The sequence below is a fragment of the Perca flavescens genome, chromosome 23, assembly GCF_004354835.1.
Source record: "Perca flavescens isolate YP-PL-M2 chromosome 23, PFLA_1.0, whole genome shotgun sequence".
Classification (NCBI taxonomy): Eukaryota; Metazoa; Chordata; class Actinopteri; order Perciformes; family Percidae; genus Perca; species Perca flavescens.
In genome coordinates this window covers 8,535,395-8,560,499 of record NC_041353.1, presented here as the reverse complement: position 1 = coordinate 8,560,499, position 25,105 = coordinate 8,535,395, and the positions used below count along the sequence as shown (strand labels likewise).

The following is a 25,105-nucleotide window of genomic DNA, read 5'->3' as shown; positions in this document are numbered from 1 at the left end:
GAGCGCCACTTTCTAACACACTTTATAAATGCTCGCCTAGCTCCTGGCGTGGCACGCCCTCATTCTCTGCTTCTGACTGGCTTGTGGTGCTGACCTCGGTACCGCGCATGTGCGACTCACAACAAATATGGGTTAGAAGTGAGATGCCTCACTCAGTAGCTAAAACGGAGAGCTCAACACACAGGGTGAAAAGAGGAGCTGCAGCAATGTGTACTACAACAAAAATATGGTGTTTTTTGAAAATTAAACCATCTAAACCTATTCTGATCTAACCTCTAAATACAATTATGATGAGCATAATATGAGCACTTTAAGTTAAGTTAGGTAGGAAGTGAAGTAGAATTTATGGATTAAAATGCTTAATTCTCAAGCAACCAAAAAAGCACAATGATAAAGTAGCTTCATGATTGTATTATTTTTTTCAGAGTCATTTCTTTTCTAAATGTTTCTGTTGTCAAAGTTACGTTGAGGCTATGAAAGTGTCAACTTAAGAGGATGACAGATCGGCGGCTGTCCCTTTAAAATCCTCATCAGCTAAAGGAGGTGATTGACTTTTTTAATCCTCAAACAGACTTAGTCTGTAGTTCAAGATCTGGGAGTTTCAGCTGACTTGGCTAGCTTTTAATTTGGCTAATTCCCTCTACATTCATCAACATCTTTTTTTTCTTTGTGCTTCTATAGCGGTTTTTTTTTTGACTCTGTGTAAAATCACCATCCATCCACTGTGACCTCTCTGAGGTTAAAAAAAGAAACGTTTTCCTAAAGGGCAGCCCGGGGAAGCAGCTGAGCACTTAAGAGAGGGAGTAAAGGAAAAGAGCGCACAGGGTTCCATCTAAAAAACCTTCAGGTGAACACTCAGATTTTTTTAATTTGTTTTTCCTGCTAATAGCTTCTTTTTTCTCAGTGTTTGTGTTCATGTTGGCGTCTTAGTCTCATGTGTGGTCAAGTTACATCACTGTAAAGCCTCTCAGACTCTTCCGGCCCTTCATTTTATGTGTGAGAGGATAAAGACCGGGCTGATGTCATTAGCTCTCTGCCTTAAATCCATCCAAACTTGCTACACTGCAAATGTTCACAGAGCTCACATGAATGCCCTGGCTTTTTTTAAGATTAGCTTTGATCAGCAACCAATTATTGCCAGCAGACTCTTGCTTTTATTTATTTATTGTCTATTTTTGAAGAGACAAGTACAGAATTCATAGCATCTATATTCAGGGGTCGAGATCAGTGAGTTCAGCATCTTTTTTTGGAATAAAACAATATTTCACATGTGAAAGGTTTGTGGTTGGTTGGACATTGTATAAGTGCTAACTTTACATGATATAGGCAATATCAGATATTTTACATATTAAATGTAAGAAATAACATACGTATAAAAAACATGTAATAAGGTTCAAACTCCATCTGCTGAGAAAGATCATGTGGTGTGATCAAAAGCTCCAGAATGGCTACTGAACGGATCTTGTAGTGGGCTGTCAAAAATGCAGGTCATTGCCATTTGATGGTTTGAAAAATATTGATTAGCTCATTAAGTCGTGGCATTTTGTGCACATGAACACAGGTTTATGGTAGGGTGGTTTAATAGGATCTCCTTTCAGGAAGGAAAACAGAATATAATATGTAATTTGCAAAGCATGTGTGGATTTCCAACTTCAGATTAGACGAGGAATAATATATATACTTCTTATTGGATAATAATATGGACAAAAATAACACAAGCACTATTTCAAGCTGAATATTTCAGCTTTCAAACATTCCCTGTATCAGTTTTAATTATCTTCCCTTCTCCTCTGCAGACACATTGTGACAGTGCACTCTGCGTGCCTTTCTCTCTCCTTTCCCTTACACAATGTGACGGTGATAAGCAGAACGTCCCGGTTCCACTTGACATCTTTCTGAAGAGGTGTAAAATTGAATACTGCATGATGCACCGAGCATATATAATAATATCAGTCAGTCAGACGCTTTTATCAAACTGTGTTATCATGCATCAAACATAAGGCAAACAGAGCCTTTGTCTTCTCTGTCACTATCACAGGGTAAGACACAACTGAACTACGGTACATGCAGCTGTCCCCGGAGCAGTTCTTCCTGATATTCTGGAAATCAACATTTGGATCAATAAGCTTCCAGCAATCAAAATGGACTTTTTTGTTTTGGCTCCGAATGCGAGACCATTTAGAACACCGAGAGGAAAGCCACTTATTGCACAGGAAGCTGCTGGTCAGACTACCAGGAATTGGACACACCTCTGATTCTATGGATTTTTATGGATATACAACCACAGAAAACAAACACTTTCTAGTTTGCTCAAGGGTTTATAAATGGTAACTAATGGATTTGTTAATGGCAAATAAATCACTTATTTATGGCTTTATATATATATATATATATATATATATATATATGTACAGTATATATAAATTAAAGTAAGTCATTAGGCTGTGAAGAATCCATTTGGCATCCTCCAGATTGCTTTTTTTTAATAAGCTCTTTAATTTACATAAATAAATAAAGATTCCAGAAGTCTCTGAAGGATGAAACAGTTTTTCCAAAAGTTATTCGCACATTTGTTTTTTTGATGAAGAAATCTCCTGCAGGGTCTACTGTGTATGACTGCGAAGGCCGTAACATATGATTTGCTTCATTTTCATGCTATGTTAAATTGTTTAAGTTTGTAGATGATTCTACATCCTCAGGTTGGTTTTTAAACATTGATGAAGCAGCTTACAAAAATAAGTTTCATCCTTGCTGGAATGGTGTGCAGCCAACAACTAGGAGTTCCAAAATAAAGGTAGAAGCAATGGGTGGACTTCTTATAAGAGCCATAGTGGCCATCTACCTTCATGAATGGTCAGGACATTCAGCAGGTGGAGAACTGGTGGTGTTCATGCAGAAAAGTGAATATGAGAACAAAATAGAAAGACACAAAAGTTGTTTCTCTGTTTGGGCCAGATGCCAGCATTGTCTGATGTACACCTGCCAACTGCTGTGCAAAGTTTTGCAAAAGATTTGTGCAAACAGACCATCAAACCAGACAGTTTTTTTACCACATCTGCAAAGAAGCAACAAAACGGCTACATCATTACAGTGATCATCGTTATTCTTAGCTAAAGTTCTAAAAACATCTCTTCATCTTCTAGAAGGCAGAGCTCATCAAACATTCAGGACATCCCATCACTGGAGAGGAGGGCTGTCTTTGATAGCACATCACAGCAGCCTCATACCACCTGAAAGGACATCTGACAGGGAGGATTTCTTTTTACAATCACGTCAGGATTTCAGACTGCTTAGAGAGAGAAAGCACCTCGATATTGGCTATTTAAGTTGCCTAGAAAACCTTTAAATGGCAAATTTCACAGTGGCCTCAGTGGAAATGAGAGATGATATGAGACAGAGAGTGATACTGAATGAGACTGTGACTAAAAGAAGCACTCAAAAAAAATATGTTTTTTACTTAAGTAAAAATGCAAGTATTAGTGGCAAAATGAACTTAGAAGTATCAAAAGTAAAAGTACTTGTTTTGTCAGAAAAATGGCCCCTGTGTCTGATACATTAGCCTATTATATATGACATCATTAGATTGTTAATACTGATATTAAGCTACATATTTTTGTGTTCTGGACGGTTGGTCAGACAATAAATCAAATTTGGAAGTGTCATCTTGGGCTTATGGAAATTGTGATGGACATTTTTATTGTTTTCTGACATTTTATGGACCAAACGATTCAGCAGTTTACTTAAGAAAATAATCAAAATATGGTTGTCTATGAAAATGAAATCCCTGAAATGTAAGCATTAACTACAGCTGTTAAATAGATGCAGTCAGAATGCAAATTGTTAATTTTCAACAGGGGGAAACCGGTTTGTTTTGTTCACCTGTGACTAACAACCGCCCCATGAACAACTCTTTTGGTTCTGTATTTTTTACAAAATTAGATAGTTTAGAGAATATTATAGATCCAAGATGAAACTGACAGAAGGGCGGGAATCAGAGAAAAAGTTGCAATTACAAATGTGTCTGCTACTTCAGCACCACGGACAGTGCCATGGATTTATCAATACACAGGCTACTGATATTTCAGAGCCATGGGGCCATAGATTCTAACTTGTGCATGAACTTCAGTCAGATAAAGGATCAATGAGTCCGGCAGACTATACTAACAAATTCAACTAAACAACCCCTCTGCCCCTGCACTCTCTCTGCTACTAGGAGATAGAGAGGAGGAATGGCAGGTTAACATGGGGGCATGCATTTTGGTCATTTTGCTAACAAGGTGGATGTTATCCCCCCCTCAAATCGTCTACTGATTATGAGTAAAAAGTAGGGTGCACGATATGAGGAAAATATCTAATTGCGATTATTTTGACTGATATTGCGATTGCAATATGATTAACGATATTGGAGGGAATGATCGTTTTTGTATCATTATTCTCATTTTCATTGAAAATTATTAACATTGAAAGAAATTAAAATGATTATAGTGTGATTTTTGCAAGGAGCTGTACCAAACAAAGATTTTTTTCTTTAGTCTGTGGGATACAATTTGTAGGCCAGGACATCTCTGCAGCACCACAATACTTATGTACCTGAAAGTACAGTACTTCAGTAAATGTACTTAGTTACTCTCCAGAACTGCTAACCACATTTACAAAAACCACCAGAGATGATTTAATTCTTCACCTGAATATGTTGCAAACTGTCACATCTGCTCCCCTGACATGGTGGGAACAAACTGGAGAAAGCCAACATGGGAATCGGTGGACTAAGAAGAAGCTTTCATCTGTGACAAAAAAAGACTGCAAACTGCCACGATGTGCCACTCATTAGGACTCTGATGATAGTAGCTCATCGTTGTACTTTCGATCCAATTTGCAGCTGCTGAGTAGACACTCAGGATACTTTAGCGACACAGCTGGCCAATGGCTTTACCATCCTCTATATCTAATCAATGGCTTGTGCAACGAGGAATTAGATTGCAGACAGACAGAGGCACACTCTCCATGAATGTGATTATAATTGGTTATGACGTTTAATTCCCATTTGAGAACAATCTGTGTTTTACAAGCAGGCATCCATGAAGATGCACAGTATGATGCTGGAAGATTATGTATACACATAAATTAGATTTATGTGAGAATTTGGAATCTTAAATTATGCCCTAAAAGTAGTTTTTTTTGGCTTAAATTACAGCTCTTTCATGTACACATTCCATCTGTTGTGTCTCTTAACAATGCTTCTTTTTAACAGCATGTTAAAAAGTCCACCACTCATCATCAGTAAATGTTAAGTAAGGGTAATTTGAATGACAGGCCGACTGATGACCACATAGGTTCTGCTGCATCATTTTTTATACTTCTTTTAAACTGTCCTTCGTGAGTCTGACAATGTCATCTCCAACGCTGGATTATTGCAATTCTAAAAGAAATATTAAATGAGTGGGGACAATGGTGTTAAATGCAAACAATAAAAGTCTGACAATATGTACAATAAGAAGGAGGAGAAAACTGAAACCAATGTATTTAACATGTGTAAATGTCAAAAGTCAAACTACTCGGAATCAAAATACAAATGAATCTGACAAATTGCAAGCTTCTAATCTACATATATTCTTCAAGTTGTATCTCATAGTCTAATTTATAGTCACATCAGTTATTGCTGTGCAGCACATCTCAGAGAGATATGGACAGATTGCATTAAACACGGCAGTGAGAATGATCTGCGTGGGTTTGAAATTGGAGCAAGTCCACTGTGTGAATATTCAACAACAATCAATTGCACTATTTGGAAAAATTCAATAGTTTAAAAAGCTAATACGCATTCAAAACAAACTTTTATAGTGCGAGACAAACATATTACCTAAATGAAATGTGTTGTGAATATTATAATTGATGGATTGTGGAGTATTATTGTCGTCATGTGTGCAATAGGTATATGTCTATATGAACTATGTATGTGATGGTTATGTATAACAGAGTTTGTGTGTATATGTGTGTGTGTGTGTGTGTGTGTGTGTGTGTGTGTGTGTGTGTGTGTGTGTGTGTGTGTGTGTGTGTGTGCTATAGTATATATGCTCTTATTGTGATTTAAATATGAACTTGTGTGAGAAAAGCCTGGAACATAATAAGATCCAAATCAACACATACATCCAAATACAAAAAAACAAAAAGTAAAGATCTTCTGTTTGGTTGCTCATCAAAAATGTCTTTGTGACATATGTTATTGCTGACATTTTCTGTCATTTCCCCTTGTGTACTGAAATAGCTAAGATATAAAACTGAGCTGCACCCTCAGTTATTTGAAAAAATTATTTTGGAAGGAAATCAAGATCTTCTCTGTCTGCTTCAGAGAGGATGTTGGGAACTAGACTAAAACTAATTAAAGGCAGTTCAGTCAGTCACACATTATATGTCCCTGCTCCATTGATTTTCTTTTCTTTTCTTTTCTCTTCTCATTTCCTTTTGTGTTTTTCTTTTTTTATAGAATGTGCAAGAAGGGTTTGAAGATGTTACAGAGACCTTTTCTGTTCTTATTAAAAGAAAAATAATCATTTATATTTTCAATTTATGCTCCTAGTTGAAAGGCACGTACAATGTAAACCCCAAAAATGAATTGAGGACTTACGTGTTAAGAGTGTAATTAAGCTTTTAAACTGGCAGACTTGAGTTTACTACAGTTTACCATGGAAGACAAAGACCTAGATGTACTTTGGAATATGTTGCATTAAAAGGATTTAATGAATGTCAGAGAAATTTGGGGTGAAAAACTGAAAATTATATTTGGTTTTTTTTTTTTTTTTTGTTTATACTGATGATCCCCACCTGGAAGGAGATTCAAATAAATAGCCTATCACTGTCTGGTTCTGATGAATCTCTACATGTGTATGTTACCTCAAAGTCCACTTCTGACCTGCAGGTATCATTAAATCATCCCCAACAAAAGATACAATTGTTAAAAAAAAAAAAAAAAAAAAAAAGGCCACTAGCCTGGGAAAACCCTGACAAACTTCCGGCAAATTTGAGATTTGCTCTGCAAGTCAGTCTGGCCAAGAGCCCATTCAAGCCCATTTCCATTTTTTCCAAATCAAGGCCCCAATCGCAACCGTTGAGGCAGGCTTTACACAATGACGATAGTGCAGTGACGGCAAGCAGCTTTTTGTTTACATTCAACATGACGGCCACCGAAGCGCAGCAACCCGTTGCTGCTACATCACCCGGATCGTTGGTCTGATTGGTTGAAGGACTATCCAATTGCGCCCAGAGGCATTTGAGCAGCGTTCGTTGGTGACGCCCCTTTGGAAATGGGCTGTGAATGAAGCTTGACCCACTCTCAGTTACAACTGAGAGTGGGTCTGGTGTCAACCAGGCTACAACACTGGTTATCACTACACTTTCACTTCAGACAGTTACATAATGTTTTATCAGGGCTTTAGTAACTACAGAAATGCTCATACATAATCTATTAAAATGGGGCTCAGTGACCAAACTATTGGAGTGTTCCACCCAAAAAAGCAGGCAGAACATGTATTTTAGGTAAGTGCAGTGCTATGTGCAGTGTGCACAGGGAGATGAGGGTAAAACCTGTGATTGGCCAATTCCCAGTAAATGATATGATTGTGGAATTAAACTCTTACTCATTTGAGCTCCAACCTCAACATTTTTCAAATGAGTATCTATTGGAGTTTATGACCTGAAGAAGCAGAAGAACACCTGGTTATACCAAACGTTATGAGGTGGAGGAGATGAGGGTAACCCTCTGAATTTTGACAATTTCTAGTGAATTGGTTGATTTATTATACTAATTTGATCTCTGCCTGTAATCTCATTGGAGCTCTGACTCACTGGTGTTTTATGAACTCCAACCTGTAGTCAGAGCAGAGTCTCCTACCTGCAGCGAGCTGCATCCAGCCGCAGATCTTATACACGGTGCCAGTGCTGCAGAAGAAGAAGAGAGCGAAGCAGCCGATGCAGGTGAGGACCAGCACCATGGACATGCCGATGAAGAAGGATGCGGCCTTGAACGCACCGGAGGGGATGGTGCTGAACTCGGTGAAGCTGCCCTGACAGGTCAAGTCCCGGGACAGCCCGTTCCCGATGCAGTAGTGGAACAGACCAAAGTAGCCCGCCTGCGGTGTGTCCATGCCGTCTCCGATCCAGTACGGCTGGATGAAGCACACCACGTTGACGATGGCGAAGAGGATGGTGAAGATGGCCCATAGGGTGCCGATGGCGCGGGAGTTGCGCACGTAGTTGGTCTGGTAAATTTTGGCAGCCTCGGCGGCGGGGAGCATGGTGGTGGTCGTGCTGGGGGCCCCGGGGATCATCCTCCGCTCTGTGTGAAGGGAGGTCTGCTCGGTAGCCTACTTCGGATCAATGAACCCGCTCTCAACAAACTAACATCTGCCGCATCTGATCCGTAAAAGGCAGAATCCCAGTGTTCTGCAGAACTTGTCGCTGTTTTCGGATTTGATCTTTTCTGATTTAATTGAGTCAAAGCTGTTCCCACAGCATCACTGTAATCTCGTATCCATGGCGATGTCGGCTTTGGTTATCTTCTGGTGTTTTCCTCTGATTGTCATTCATCACTCTCGCAACAACGAAACGTGCGCTCCGGAAAAACAAGCTTCAGGAATCAATCCTCGCATTCAGAAGCCCGGTGATTTATCCTCATGTTTATTTAAAAATGTCGCTACCTGAGTTGTGTCCAAAGCCAGAGAGCTGCTATTCCGACAAAACAGGTTCAGCTCTGTGATTCTGTGTGTGAGAGCTCGCAGAAATGGTCCGTCTGTGCTCGACGCAGACGAACCAATAACCGCAGCTGAGATCCTATTGAATTAGAGTAGGAGGATAGCACAGGGCCAACCCACATCCCTTAATCCCAGTCTGACGTATTATCCCAGTAGCACGCGCGAAATCTTAAACAGACACAATAAAAAACAACAAATAGTCCTAAATGTAATTCTCACATAATCCCACTCAAACAGCTGCATCACAGCACCCTAACTGTATGAATGCGGTAGGACAAATGCAACAAGAATTAAGGCACATAAATGCACCTATTCAGCCACACTATTAACAATAGCCTAATAATAATAATAATAATAATAATAATAATAATACAAACCTACACTAACATACAATGTCTGTAGTGCTATATAAATGGACCTTAAGGTGTTTGCTTCCAATAAGATCATTGTGAAACTATAATAATTTTTCCAGATTTTTACTACATTTTTGCTGTGTTCACACTGCAAAAATATAATATATTTTTTCATGTGAGACCTGTATTCAATAATATATTTTCCAGTTTTCCTTTTATGTAGTAATAATGGTTAGCTGCAATGTCAAACGATCTTAATTTAACAAATAAGAATTATCTCACAACATGGTCAATTCAGCATCTCTTTGCGCTGTTCTGGAGCTTTGGATCGCGTCACATCACCTTAGCAGATAGCTGCCGAGTTGTGATGGAATTATAAGATATCTTAATATAGCTTACATGAATATATAAATATATAAAAAGCATATTAAAGCATCTGATATTCTATTCATATATCAATCCACATGTCACTATTATGAACCAGTGTCAGGATCAATCACTGTGCACTAACCCCGAAACATCAAGCATCTACCTTTCAAGTAGGCTAAGGCTATTTTATAGTGTTAAACACGACATTTAAACACATCAATATCTGTCAAACATAAACTGTATATGTCATATCCATCTACCTCACATATATAGCCTTTAACTGTTATTTAATTCTTTATTTATGCCAGCACATTTGCACTTTTGCATTGCACTATTACTGTTTACAATCCTCAGATGTTAGTCTACATGTGTGTATGTAGTGTACGTATGTGTATATGCATGTGAATGTAGCCTAATATGTAGGCTATATACACTTTTTATATAGACCTACATACTTATAACTGTAAGTTTATGTTTATGTATATGTTTTGTTGTCCTTGTTTTTCGCCGTGTCTATGTCTAATTCTGTGTATATTCTTTGAGAGCAACAAAAAATCCGGAGTCAAATTCCTTTAAGCCATTAAGCATTAATTAAAGCAGATTCTGATTTGAACAAATAAGAGTTTTAGCGCCAAAACTACATTACCCATGATTCTATGTGTAATTTGTGATTGCCTGGTAACCGAAGTCCGTCATTTGACGTAATCTGAGGGCGCGCGCGAAACTGAGTGTCCTCGACTGTTTGTTTGTGTTTTCAACTTTTAACTTAGCTTTTCACAGTATTTGAGTTGGTTACACATTTTATTTTCAGGCGTAGGTGTTTTCCACAGTACACCGTATGTTCACAGTAAACAATTACCTACAATAGTCATCGATGTGTTCGCATTTTGACTGAATACCGGAGATCGTCGTCTCTAGTCTCGTGAGTGTGCTGTAACTTACTGAACGTCAAGCTAACCTGTTTGTTTGTAGCCGCTTGATCCCTCACGTTGTAGCTAATATACACGTTGTTGTGGTTGGCAGTACGGAAATCAGGATGGCAGCGCTGTTACAGCTCCCAGGTTATGAGGAGGAGAGGCTGCAGAGGGTCGCAGAGCAGCTGCCCTGCAGAGAGGTCCAGACGGGGATGCTGCTGTCGCTCATGGGGCAGGTATGTGCATGTAGGCTGTTATCAGGGACCGCCTAGGACTCCCAAGTGTTCAAGTACAACATACTTAGTCAACTTTACAAAAACCAATATTCTGAAAACGTTTTGTTTACTACATTTGGAGGACAGCAATTCTCGTTTTAATAATGGTGTTAAAATAATAATAATAATAATAATAATAATAATAATAAATAAACCTTTTTTGTATAGCACCTTTCATAATCATGCTCAAAGTGCTATTTATCATATTGTATAAAACATTTCCAAACAACAATAACAAACATGTAAGTACAATAAAACAGGGTAGAATAAATAAATAAAATTTAAAGCATAACAACATTAAATCAAAGCAAGGCTTCCATCTAAAAATGTGAGTTGTAAGATGTTAAAGGAATTTAGAGCAGTTGCATATCATATTATGCATATTTATCATGATTATATCAATTTTTCTCTCTTTAATTGTACTCAAGCATATTTACAAAAGATGAAAAACACACATTAAACAAAGTGATTAGGATTGTAAATCAACAGATACACAGTAATTCCTGTTGCAACAAACTTTCAATCAGTAATGTCTGTCCATTTTGGATTAGGGTCTTGGTGGACAAAGAAATATTTTGATTCATTTTTAATGTTCTTTGTATGAGAATGAACTGGGTGAGTGGGTTTGTTTATTATTATCAAACATGCTATTATTATTATTATTATTATTATTATTATTATTATTAGTGATCGTATTGTAGTGTCACAACTGTATTGAGTAAAAATGTACTGAATTTTGTTCTTACAGCCACACCAGTACAGCTACCCCTCAATCTTCATCTATGGTCATCGGGCTTCAGGGAAGAGTCATGTCATGCATGTTTTACTGAAGGAACTTGAGGTGAGAGACATTTGTTGTCCGTTCACTAGTCTGGATCAACGGAGGTACATTTTAAGGATACAGCTAAGCCACTTGCCGGATGTCCGCTCTCTATGTGTGCCGTTCTCAAAAACCCCTTCACTATGGCAAACGACAACAAACTTCGAGCTAGCAAGCCACATGCTGAAAATGGATAGTTTTGAAGAAAATTTGGATTGCGCAATAAGGCAGGCCTGCTTAGTTTGTAAGATTGTTTGTAAGATTTACAAGGGATGTGTTTACGGCATTTACTATCTAAATTGGGTGTTTAGGGACCAATTGGCGAGATTGCTATGGACGAAGTACACACTGCGATACACTGGTAAGAGCAAATTACATTTAACCAAGTATTCAGCTAATATAAATGGCTCACATAACTGTATTATATGAACAGTTACCTTCATTTAATATTGTATGTGGCGTTTTCTTTTGAGGGGTGCAAATGTGCCTCCAAAACAAGTTCCATTTCCGGAGTCTATTTTGCAGAGACACCGTTGCTGCGTCCGAAACTTAGCGCCGCCCAAGACAATTGGGATTGGAACAACCCAGAGCCTTTTTTTTTCTCCTATCCCAGAATGTATCTGTGGTTTAGCCAGACCTTAACTCCACAGCACTGTGGAGACTATGCAAGACTATCAATTCAGGAACATCCTTGGCTGAATGGTGTTTGTGCGGGTCCAAATTTGTTATAAAAATGAGAAATAATTTCTTGTCACCGACCCCCCCCTCCCACCACACACACACACACACTTCACTGCAGACAGACAGCACAGGTTTGTTACAGGACAAACCTTTAATCAGGTTTATTTCACTGTCTGCTTAACATGAAAGAGTTTGACTAACTGACTACTTTAAGCTCATATAAACCCTAAACAGATACTGGAACTTAAATCATGCAAAGCCTCCTTCAGACTGCTGAAGGAGTGCTTAGTCTTTGGAAATATGATATAATATATTTTATTTAAAGTACCAACAATTTCAGTTCCTTTTAATAAATTCTATTTCATTTCGGAAAAATCTCCTTGTCAGTGCACACAAAGCTTTGTATGCGTTTTTTAAATGTGTGCGTACAGCTTATGTTTCCCTTTTTGATTCAAAATGTATGGACAGAATATGGATAAAATGTCAAAAAATAGTAAAAGAAGCTCCTAGCAATTTCCCAGACCCCAAAGTAACGGCTTCAAACTGCTTGCTTGGTGTTTTTTGCTTGAAAAATGGCTGAAATGATTGATTAATTATACAAAATAGTTGCCAATTAATTTATTTTTCAATCAATGTATCGATTAGGTGACTAATCAGTTACACCAAGTTAAAGCAGAGGAGCGCTGTCACAATTTAAATACTTTATTGTCATTGTCACAGATTGAAGGAGAGAATCAATACAATGTGACGATGTGTATTTAACCCAAATACCAAACTGATTGTCTTTTATCATTCCTCCTCTTTGCAGCTGCCTCACGCCACAGTCAGCTGTGTCGAATGTGTTTCTGTTGCGTTGCTGTTTGAACAAGTTCTGCTGTCCTTCTTTGGCTGCGACGCTGCCTCGCTGCTCCCCCGCAGTGCCTCCCTGTCTGACTTTGTACGCATCTACAGACAGCAGTGCTCCCAGTCTCCTGCCAAGCAGACGCGATACATTGTGAGTACCGTGCACTTTACGACCCCAAATCACAAAATCACTCCTCCATGGCACATTATTTATTATTTGGATGGGTCACTTAAATGTTTGTATGATAATATGATTAGTAGTGATAACATATGCAAATAGATGCTAAACAAAGCACCAGATGCATTTGCCTGGAGAGAATAATTGTGATTTCCAGCCAGCACAGGAGGTTTAATCTAGTATTTTGGCTTCATCATTAGAGCATATTTGAAAGTGAACTCCAAGCATATAAAACAGCAATGTGCTGTGATAGAACAGCTATTCGCTACCTTTAGTTTAATAAATATAGATGCTAATAAGCTCAGATGTGCACTTATATTTTTCAGGTAATGGAAAAAGCCGAGCTTCTGAGAGACACCGATGCCAATCTCCTCCCTGCTCTACTGCGCCTTCAGGAATTGGTGAGAAAGTGCAGCAAGCGCTTTGTGTTATTTATTAAGTGAGCCATTTTATTGTTGTTGCAGTGTGTGGATGATGAAGAGGGACTGGAGGAGCTTCTTTTGTAATGAATGACCTTGAGCTGAGTGTGTGGAGCTCTTTCATAATGCTGTTAGGGAGGAAGGATGGCAACCAGCATTTTAATTAAAGACATCAAGAGGACAAAGACTTATGTGATTATTTGTGTTTTATTCCTGTTTAAGTAAATAGTTTTCTGGTGGATTGTGATTGTGTATAGAGGAATTTTATCTTTTCAATGTAGTGTCTCTTCAGTGCACGCAGGAATCTGTACATGTATGTGAAAGATGACAGGATGATGAAGAGTTGTTGTGTGTCTAATGTGTATTATGATGATGACCTCTGCAAAAAAGAATAACATGACAGATTTACTGCCTTGGTTAGAGAGGGTATTTTTTTTATTATAGTGGCAGAAAAGCACACGTAGAGGTTAGATTAGTGTGATCTCTCTCTGTCTGCACAAATCATGCTGATGCACATATTAACATATGTTATTAATATGTATATGTACATATTATGTATATGTTACATGTTACATATTATGTAATATGTATTAGGCAAAGAGCTGCACAATTATCTTTTTCCAAATTGGCGTAGCCTGCCAAACTTCAGATCTTTTTGGAGCAGGATGTGTCGCTCGAGTATCAATCTGACACTAATGCTCTCTTTTTTTTTTTAAGATCTGTTGCCTCACTTAGCTGAATTTATTGGGATCGTTTTTATTTAAGACAGCATAAGGCATCGCTGAGGCACTAAAAACTGTCAGCTGAATGTAACGGATGGTAGAAATGCTGAATTGTATGACTTTGATAAAGAAATTGTATTTAATGTGGATCATCACAATGTGAAACAAATATTTGGTAAGTCGATCCACAGAAAGTTTATCAGTATGTTGATTGCCAATTAATCGTTTAAGCAAAAATGCCTGGTTCCAGCTTCTCCGGTGTAAAGAGATTTGATGCTTTTCTCTATTTTTATATAACTGTGTATACTTATTTAAATCATTTTACTTTGAAATGATCACTACATTTCTTAACTCAAAGGTTGACATTAAAGGTCCAATGTGTAGGAATTTCTCCCATCTAGTGTTGGGATCATATATCGCAATCATCTCTGCTCGCACCACACAGTTCAAGGTACGTATTACAGCTACGGTAGCCTTCACGCTTCAAAAAGCCAGTATATTGCTCTTTTCAATATCCATTTTCTTTTTTTTGCTATCTTGTTTTGAGCAACCAGTATAATAGGATATTCTTATGCAAACAGTTTTAATATTAATGAAGACAGTAGAATGCAAATCATAATTTTTCTAACAACGGGCAACACAGATTTAGATAATGAACAACTAAACACGTTACACACTGGACCTTTAATGTCAGCTCAATTCAATCTGTTTATTATTGTTTAATTTCATATATGTAAATGTAAAGAAAAGCACAAAATCCTTGCCTTTGAACAACTAGAACGAGGGAACGTTTGCCGCTTTTGCTTTATACATTACTTACAGTATATGATTGGTTGACTATCAAACTTGTTGCAAATTAATTTTCTGTGTCAAATACACAGAACGTTAAATGTAAATATATAAAACAGATTGAAAAAAATAGCAAAGTCTGTAGCCATGGAGACGTACGTTCACTCAATCAATCCACTTGTACAAAACCACTATTATATGACATATTTGTACTCGTGTCCTTTTCAGGTTGAGGACAACGTTACCATCATCCTGCTCAGTGAAATCGTCTGGGACAAGTTCAGACCAAACACCGGCTGTTTCGAGCCCCTTCTGCTCCATTTCCCCGACTACAGTAAAGGTACACACACACACACACACACACACACTACATCAGCCAGTGTCATGAATAAACTCCCACCACACTGCATACGCTTGGCGGATGCGGTGTGAGATGTTAGATTTGTACCGGTGATTTTGTTCACACTTGAGGCAGCGACTGTGAAGGAATATTGCATTTTAAAACACCACTGTATAAATTCAGCACTTAAGAGGGAGTAAATCATTGTAGTTGATATGTGAGAAGAGACATTTGGAGAGACATTTCTTTTTATGGTAACAATGTTTTTTTTTGTGTGAGTATAAGTGACTTGTAAGTGTTTTTCTGTATGTGTGTGTGTCCGTTCATGTTTTTAAAGGTGAGCTGCAAAAGATTTTGTCCCAGGACAGACCTCCTTCATATTCGGATGAGTTTTACTCGTCTTACATCAACATCCTGCTGGGAGTCTTTTACTCGGTCTGCCGGGACCTCAGAGAGCTGCGCCACCTGGTCAGACAAACAAACAAACACACACACACACACACACACACACACACACACACACACACACACACACAGTTTGGATTTTCTTTCAGTCTTGTTTCGTTGATTTCTGTTTTTTCCTCTTTTCAACTAGGCTGCCCTCAACTTTTCAAAGTTCTGCGAGCCGTTAGAAGAAGGGAAAGGTAAAGCATAAAAAGGTGTATTCATTCATCTGACAGCTGATATTTAAAGATGCCTTATTAGACCCTTTTAGAAAAGAGATCTTTCTATCAAGTTGAAATGCCCTTAATTTATTTCCCTCTTTGGTCTTGGCCATGTTAGTAGTTGGATTCTTACTGATTGTATGGGGTGGACAGGTGTCTTTATGCAGCTAACAACCTCAAACAGGTTCATCTAATTTAGTATAATAAATGGAGTGGAGGTGGACATTTTAAAGGCAGACTAACAGGTCTTTGAGGGTCAGAATTCTAGCTGATAGACAGGTGTTCAAATACTTATTTGCAGCTGTATCATACAAATAAATAGTAAAAGAATCATATATTGTGATTTCTGGATTTGTTTTTTTTTTAATTATGTCTCTCACAGTGGACATGCACCTACGATGACAATTTCAGACCCCTCCATGATTTCCAAGTGGGAGAACTTGCAAAATAGCAGGGTGTTCAAATACTTATTTTCCTCACTGTAAACATTTGCTGCCTATTTACACATCGACCCTACACAAAGCAAAATCATCTAACCAATCACAGTTCTTGCGTTCCCCACGTGGTATCTCAGTAGCTGCTGTAGTTATATGTTTTAGAAGGAGCACACTAGTGTACAGTGTAGGTACAGTATAACCCTTAAATGCCGAAGTATAAATGAAGTTCAAGACAAGAAAGAAACCTTGATATTCTTGTAGCTCTGATTTGGTCTCCTCTTGGTGTAGTGTGACAAAATGATATGGATCTTTAGCTTCTATTTGTTTGACTTTCCTTGGCTAGGCGCTAACTTTGTCTGTGTGTCATTTGGTGCTGAACAGTTAGTGTACTGGTAGGCGTAGTCGATTTATCAGAGCTTTTTTTTGCTTTCGCTTTTCCTCGCGTTTTATGGGCTGTAAAACCAAAACATTGAGTTAAAAGTGGCTAAAAAGCTCCACACTAAAGATTATTCTCTATGGGTTTATCACAAAACCTTTGACTACACCTTTCACATTACTCATAGTCATTTGATCCATCATTTTATTTGCCTTTCAAATTACACTCCTCCACTTTAAAAGCAAACTTGACTGTCACTGTGGCTTTTTCAACAATTCTGTTTCAACTGTTTTATGTCTTCAGTGAAAGAGACTGACACACACAAGCTGTGGAGAAACATTGAACCTCATTTGAAAAAAGCCATGCAGACTGTTTACCTGCGAGAAGTCTCCAGGTTTGTGTCCTTTGCATCAGTTTGCTAATGAACCTTGTCACTGTTGATCTAACGACTCATTGTGCTCATTGTGTAGTTTGCTGCCTTCTGGCGATCAACCTGATTAAGCGTGATGACTGATGCCTCGGTTTCTTTTCATCCTTATGTCTTCTCTTTTCTCTGTTCAGTGTTCAGTGGGAGCAGATGCAGCAAATGGAGGAGAAGGAGAATGGAGCTTTGAGAGGTACCACCACACGCTGAGCGTGGTTGCTCTCAATGACGCAAAACCATTGCAGAGCAGATGTTAAACTGTAAAACCGGCATTGGGGTGCAGTGACACCCTGGATTCATGCTAAAAAATTTTTTTAAAGGAACACGCCACCGTTTGTTGAAATAGGGCTTATCACGGTCTACCCTGGCTGTAGATAGGTGGGCCAATGCATTTTTTGTCTCAGTGCAAGTAATTAGGTTGTTTTTTTGTCTTTTGTTGGCTCACTTTTACTCACAACATGCTAACCGGCAACATAGGATTCCATTCACTACGCTAAGCTAACTAGCGGCGGCACTGCCGATGTTGCACTGGACTAAAACAATGCATGCACAAAAAATGCGTTGGCCCACCTATCTACAGCTAGGGGAGACCGCGATAAGCCTTATTTCAACAAACGGTGGCGTATCCCTTTAACAGCATATCAGTGCATCACACAAAAAATAAATCACAATACATTGTCACCAAATCTTGCGTTGCGCTGAATGTCATGGTGGGCTGGTATATTTAATTTTCCAGATATATAGTCTGACTCAATGGATTTATTTCCCCTAAGGTTTATCTGCTCACACTCATGTTGAACTGCCTTATTACTCCAAGTTCCTGTTGATTGCTGCCTACCTGGCATCCTACAACCCTGCCCGCACAGATAAACGCTTCTTTCTCAAGGTAGAGGAATTTTATCTTAAAAGGTTTTTACACCAGGGAATCTCTTGTTCATAGTAGGCCTCTGTAGTTTTTTCTTATCCAGATCAGGGGTTTGAGGATAGAGAGAGAGTTGTATGTTGTACAGATTGTAAAACCCTTTGAGGCAAATTGGTAATTTATGATTCATCCAAATTAAATTGTCTTGACTAGTGTGAATTCTTGAGTTTGATGACCCTCTGTTTCCTCCCAACAGCACCATGGTAAAATAAAAAAAACAAACTTCTTGAAGAAAAATGAAAAGGTGATTGTCTTAACATTACACTAGTTAGGTTTAATGACAAGTTTCAGATATATCCTGTTAATATAATATCAATTCTGTCTATATTTTCTAGACAAGTAACCATCTGCTGGGGCCAAAGCCGTTCCCTCTCGACCGCCTTCTCGCCATTTTCTACAGTGTGGTGGACAGTAGAGTTGCCCCCACTGCCAGCATCTTCTCCCAGGTCAGTTGGCCAGGTGGCTGCTGCAAACTATTGCCATTAAATTTGGTACAGACATTCATTTTCCTCTCAGGATGAACTATAATAACTTAGTGATCCTCTGAATTTTCAGGACCACATTATTATTTTTTCAGTAGCATTTTAGCCTAGAAATCTAGACGCACCCTAGCGGCAGCAAATGTAATTTGCAGCCAGGGTCAGTCTAGTAACTCTCCGTTGGCTTGCGAGCTCGAAAAACCAAACTAGTCAGGCCAATCACATCGTGTATAGAGTCGGTGGGTGGCCTTAATTTGAAAACAAAGAAGATGGCTGCTGCTGCGAACAGCAGTCTTTCGAATTGGCTTTGGCCGCGACTCTGGAAGACTTGGAGTTAAGCTTTTCTTTAAGAAAAGAACAAAGAACGGCACTGAAGTCATTCTTCAAAAAGGAAGATGTGTTCGGAGTTTTGCCGACCGGATACGGCAAATGTTTAATCTATCAAATAGCGTTGCTCTGCCTGGTTGTAGCGCTATCTTATTACGTGCAGAGGGAATTTGAAAGACAACCGTTTATCCCGCCCCTCGGATTGAGCCCTGCCAATGGTGAGTTCCCAGGCCCAACATCTCGATGTGGGTCTGGCTTGTCAGACTAGTAGCATTTAGCTTTAGCTGGCAACTTCTTGAAAAAGCCTGGATTCAAGGCAGCAAACATTTTTACATCTGGACAAGGCCTTCATCTCTTGATGATGAAAATAGTTTGTGATGACTGGAATCGTGAAAAAAGGACAAATAAAGATGTACTGGCCACCTGGGTAGCTCACCTGGTAGAGCAGGCGCCCATATATAGAGGTTTACTCCTCGACCCAGCGGCTGCAGGTTCAACTCTGAGTCATTCCCCCTCTCACCCCTTTCATGTCTTCAGCTGTCATATATAAATAAAGGCCTAAAAGGCCCAAAAGATAATCTTAATAAATAAGTAAATTAATAGTATCTATCTGTCTGTACACATGCTTCCCATTGCCTTTTCCAGCACAACCACTTTTGTTAAATTGAGCTCTGTAGATGGTTTAATGTTGCCCTTCATTTAGTCCTGCAATGCTTGTTATCTTTCTCCATGATTGTGACTTTGAAAGTTAGCTGTAGGAAGTCTCATGGGTCTGTAAAGTGGTTCCTACAGAATTTAGAAAATGATTTAATGTCATGCTTTTTTCCCATTTTCGAGACTAGCAAATGAAAGAGAATATGCACCATGATAATCAGAGGATTTTAAATGATAGTTTTTCCCATTTTTAAAGTGCAAATGGCACACGTTTTTGTGTTAAATCAAGCCTAATGATCACAGATCTCAGATGGGAGTTTTCTACCCATATGGTCACGAGTTTTGGATCCGTGGCCAAATTCCGATCTATTTATGGCCCTGAGCATGAAATGGTTTTGGGAAATTAGGCTCGAGCCTGGGCAGCTGGCTCTGTCTATCATTTATTGCCTCTGGATCAAAGTGAGGAAAAGCTGTGTTTAAAGAAGTGGAACAGAGAGTCATTTCATGTTTCCCTCTATTCTCCATTTAGATCTCCTCTCTGGTGACCTTACAGCTGTTGACTCAGGTCAGTCATGACGACCAGCTCGATGCCCCAAAATACAAATGTGCCGTTTCTATGGACTTCATCTGTGCCATCTCCAGGTGTGTGTGCGTGAATGTCTGGTAATACAATATGCCTCAGACTGAAGGCAGATTTATTCAAGTTAATTAACCTTTTACAAGTTTTTTTTTCACACAGAATGTGCTTTGTGTGATTTATCTTCTAGGACGGTGAATTTTGAGATTGTCAAGTACCTTTATGACTTCTTGTGAGCCTGCTGAGAATAAAGGAGAGGCGACACAAAGGGACAGCAAGACAAAAGGGGGATTAATACATTTAAAGACAAGCAAAATGACGAGCTCAGAATATTGTTGAGAATTGTGTAGAGAAAAATTAATCCAGTTATGTCGCTGCCCCCTTGTGGAGGATTAATGGGTTTATGTTTTTCTTGTAAAGTCGCAGAATGTGGAAAAAAAATGTTTAATAATTGATTTGTATAAAATAAATGCTGTATTGATACTTTCAATATTTTTGTTTTAGTCTCTGTTCAGTTTGCTAGGTATTTATCCAAAGAGTTTTACTTTAGATGTGGTATCTTCTTTTATAATACAAATAGAGCCAGTATATATATATATATATATATATATATATATAGTTCATCCTACTTAAAATAATGAAAAAGATGAATACGATGCAGGTTTAGCCGTGGCACCTTGCAGGTGAATCATCGTCCTTGCTCAAAGGGACAATTTTGTTTCTGTGGTGTGTCACCTTTGTTTATCCTGTTGTATGAAGCGATTTACTCTTCTAATAAATCACAATATAGTAAAATGCAGTTTTATACACACAAAAATACCACAAAACAACAAGCTGGTATTTTGCCTTCTGCTTCAACTTTATTTAAAATGTAAAAAAAAAAAGGTTAACTTTAAAAAAGGTAAACATTTGAGAATCTGAACAAGTAATCAAATAATAAATATGGATGTTAAGCACACTGCAGAGTCATAGCTTCCTCCTGTGAACCCAACAGGCAAGAATGGGTAAAAAAAAAAAAAAAAAAAAAAAAGAAAAGAGATTTAAGTATTTTGAGGCAGAAGAACTCCGACCCAGAAAAGCATTGAGTGCATGTAATTGCCACTTTGCTCCACTATCTCCTCTTTTATCCCGCGGGGTATCTGTGGGTAAGTCGACTGTCTGAGAGATCATCCCTCGTGCCAAGGTGGCCTTGGGGGAGAGCTCAGCATGGATAAACAAGGACAATGACCAGTTTGCAAAGGTTGACTGAGTCATCCAAATGCATTTGAAGTGCACACGTTTCACTCTTTTTTTGAGATTTGAAATAAGACATGTCAGAGTTTGCAGTATTAAACTGGATTCAATCCTAAAAGAAATCGCAGTCTATAAATGACATTTTTACTAGAGGCCGTGTCTTGAAGCTCTCGGGTTAAATCATGAATGAGGATGAGGTAGTTTGGGTGGGCAGATCCTAAATGCTGTGCCTCCTCTTGTCAATCATGGCCACAATGTGTGTGAGGTCCAGACTTTTCATCATCACCTCCATGAAATCTTCGTCACTGCGAGCGCCGGCAACAAACTCCTCCAAGGAAAGCTCGCCTGATGGAGGGAAAAGATTACATTTACATTTTTGAAATACAAAGACATTAAATACATGCATTGGTTTAAAAGAGTACTCCACTGATTTATCATTGCACTTCTAGGTATAGCATTGTCACACTTACAGACACTTTAAAGGTCTTACCTTTTATAACAGATTGTTATTGTGTTCAACTGCTACCTACAGAATATCTTCTTATTGTGCTTGTTGTGTTCCCTGACTCAGAACAGCACTGGAGCTAATAAATGTCTAACCACTGTCCACCCACGATCGATTTCTTCAAAAAGTCTTCCTATACAGTGCCAGAACACACTCACCATCTCCGTTTATGTCAATCCGGTCAAACACACGGTTAGTGAAATCCTCAGCAGATCCATCCTGACTTTCATTCCCATTGATTGCACGGATGGCCTGCGGGAACAGAATAAAATCACTATGCCATGTTATGGCCAGGACTTGCTATGAAATCAGTGTTGCAGGTGCATGATATAGCCTAGGCCATGGGTGGTTTTAGACAAGCCCCCCTAAATTTCATCTCAGTCCCCCTATAAGTTATAATAATAATAAAAACAAATGTTGGTGCTTCAACTTAGAGTTGCAAACTTGTCTATTAGTGACAGAGGACAAACAATTACAGGTTCAAAGGGCTTAAAACAGGTTTAATATCCTGTGTGTCTGTCGTCGATGCTATGCACCTGTAACCCAGTCAAGGAAAGGGTTAACATAATGTTAATAGTGTCAAAAAATGTTAGCTGACGTTGTTGTTCAGTAGCTAGCTCAGAGATTATCAGCTAATGAAATTACTGATTTAGCAGGAGGGGGTTAACACTTTTGCAAGGCACTGTGTCACATTCTCATTGGGGGCTGAGCCCCCCCCTAAAGGTCTGATCCTAGAATCGCCCCTGGCCTAGGCCTACTGTACCTTTATGATGTTGAGGAGCTCATGTCGGTCAATGCAGCCGTTGCCATCCACATCATAAAGTTTGAAATACCAGCGCAGCTTGTGCTCCATCTTTCCTCGCATCACCAGACTGAGAGCAGCTACATACTCCATGAAGTCAATGTAGCCATCCTGCAATAAACATACATTTTTCAAACATAAATAAATTATTATGCATGCTTGTCCACTTATTATTTAACTTTTTTTTTTTTGCCATTCAAAGAGATGAATCAGTCCCTCAGTTGAAAGTGATCCCCCCTCATCTCAACTCAATAATCTGTGTGAAATAAAGGCATGCCAGGACAGAGGATTATCTCAGAACTGTCTGCACAGTGGCAGCAATCTTACCATCAAAGCATTTGTCTCACAGATAATCTCAGAGTTTAAATCATGCAGAAAGATTACCACAGCCTTTTGGGAGTTGAAGGGGAGACTAAATATAGCTTCTCATACGGACACATCCTGCGATGACCCTGTCGCATGCTCTGAGACACTCTTAATTAAGGGTTAGGGTTAAGCTGGTTGCTGAGAGGTCACTGCATCACTTGTATGGGTGAGTGAACATAATTGATACTGATGATTTTCAATTTGGGCATTATGTTGTAGTTTTAAGAACTTTTCTGCTCTTGACCCAACTTTAGGTCTTGCCCGAAAACAAACGAACAAAACAAAAAGTCAAGCACCATCCTATTTAAGTGTTTGTATCTGTTTTAGTGCTGAAACAATTAGTCCATTCGTCGATCAACTGAGATTAATTTGCCACCTTTTGATTTTAAAGTAATCAAAGTAGTAAGTCGTTTTTTTAGGCAAAAAGACCTCAAATGTGCCACTTCCAGTGCCTCAAATGTGAGGGTTTTTAACTTTAAAAAGTTCCTCTCTCTACAGTCACCCTAGTGAAGTATGACAATTTAACTTTTGTAGTCAAAACATGCAGCATCTTACCTTGTTCATGTCAAACGTGCGGAACATTTGCTCTATGTAGGCGTTGGCCTCTGGGTCCAACCCTCGCAGCCCGAAGATCTGCTTGAACTCATGCAGGGTGAGCTGACCTGAGGGGCACTCAGTCATGAACTTCTTGTACCAGAGGTGCATCTCCACCGACTGCAGGTCGTCCACGGTGCTTCCTGTTGAGTTACCCATTTCCGTCTGACACCTGAGTGTGTGTAGATAGGATAGCTGGATCTTTTCGCAGCTGGCGTACAAACCTCTCCGCCCAATTGGTCTACTGAAGCTGAGGTTATCCCTCTTCCCAGTCACACAACAGCGGGTTTTAGGGTGAGAGTAGCGACTGGTGGGGGCCTTTTGTAGCCGTCTGTGTTTGGGGATGAGCCGGTGGACTCCCCTGTGTCCTCCTTGGGTCTAATCTCTGGCATAATCCAGACAAACATGCAGATGATCAGCATAATCGCCCCATTAAAGGGCAGGTTAACTGCTGACAGACACAATACAGCTTTCATCCCTCACGTGGAGACACGGGACATCCATCACAGTCATGCATTCGAACTGATGACTCAAGTACAAGTAGTACAGCTGTAATGCTCCTGATAAAGACTTTGCACACTACAAACACACTACCCTCAGTAGATTAATCATTAATAAACAATAATATTTAGTTGCTGCTCTACTTGTGTTTCATTCTGTAAAAAAACAAAAAAGATTACAAAACATTACTTGGTAGAGAGTTTTATTTAAATACCACAGTTTAAAACCAAAAGGCATGAGCCATGCAGTTTGAGTTAGTGAAATTAATATAAAAACACTGCAGAAAGCTTTTTGATCTCAGTGTGATTACCATAAACAAGGAAAATAATACTACAACCATGTAATGATATTTCAAAGCAGTATTAGTGGTATTCAGCAGCAGTATTCAGTGCAGTTAATGTTTCCAACAGTGCATTCTTATGACTTGCAACTTGTGTTATCCGTCAAAGGAAAGACAAAAAAACTGAAATATACATGTTAGTGCTTTAACTGAAGTCTAAAAATGCTTTCAATTAAAATATATTTATTAATACAAAAGTAAAAATAAAAACATCATTAGTAAATACAGCTATGGGTCATTTTAAAGCAACAATTCACTTTTCATTTAGTCAAATCTCACATTAAACTCATTAGTTGCCTCTGTCTGGGATACATTCAGGAGGAGCGTTAGCGTTTCTTTCTGGCCAAAAAACTTGAAAAACAGAAGTATGACTTTTAGATTATCACAGGAAAACCTCAGGAAGCAGCATCTCCACATGGTGTAGCCTGAGTGGTAGCTGATTGTTCATTCCAT

The 25,105-nt window shown here is 38.8% G+C and overlaps 3 protein-coding genes across 3 annotated transcripts in view; 1 reads left to right on the top strand and 2 right to left on the bottom strand.

Moving 5' to 3' along the window:
* Nucleotides 1–8,461, bottom strand: part of lhfpl3 (LHFPL tetraspan subfamily member 3) — a 39,219-nt gene extending 30,758 nt beyond the window's left edge. The window contains exon 1 of the mRNA XM_028570452.1: nucleotides 7,889–8,461. Within this exon, the coding sequence (XP_028426253.1) occupies nucleotides 7,889–8,324 (436 nt within the window). The 5' untranslated portion in view covers nucleotides 8,325–8,461. The remainder of the gene's footprint in view (nucleotides 1–7,888) is intronic.
* Nucleotides 8,462–10,157: 1,696 nt separating this feature from the next.
* Nucleotides 10,158–20,780, top strand: orc5 (origin recognition complex, subunit 5). Its single transcript, XM_028570451.1, has 15 exons — nucleotides 10,158–10,391; nucleotides 10,493–10,619; nucleotides 11,407–11,499; nucleotides 12,968–13,153; nucleotides 13,507–13,581; nucleotides 15,339–15,450; nucleotides 15,788–15,918; nucleotides 16,046–16,094; nucleotides 17,232–17,322; nucleotides 17,490–17,545; nucleotides 18,126–18,238; nucleotides 18,471–18,518; nucleotides 18,610–18,720; nucleotides 20,264–20,376; nucleotides 20,502–20,780. The coding sequence occupies exons 2-15, from the start codon at nucleotides 10,506–10,508 to the stop codon at nucleotides 20,545–20,547; spliced, it is 1,338 nt and encodes a 445-aa protein (XP_028426252.1). The 5' UTR covers nucleotides 10,158–10,391; nucleotides 10,493–10,505; the 3' UTR covers nucleotides 20,548–20,780.
* A 943-nt stretch (nucleotides 20,781–21,723) lies between these two features.
* guca1aa (guanylate cyclase activator 1Aa) lies at nucleotides 21,724–23,970 on the bottom strand. The gene is made up of 4 exons (XM_028570902.1): nucleotides 23,773–23,970; nucleotides 22,813–22,962; nucleotides 22,208–22,301; nucleotides 21,724–21,889 (listed from the first exon to the last, which is right to left on the bottom strand). The coding sequence occupies exons 1-4, from the start codon at nucleotides 23,968–23,970 to the stop codon at nucleotides 21,762–21,764; spliced, it is 570 nt and encodes a 189-aa protein (XP_028426703.1). The 3' UTR covers nucleotides 21,724–21,761.
* Between the last annotated feature and the right edge of the window lie 1,135 nt (nucleotides 23,971–25,105).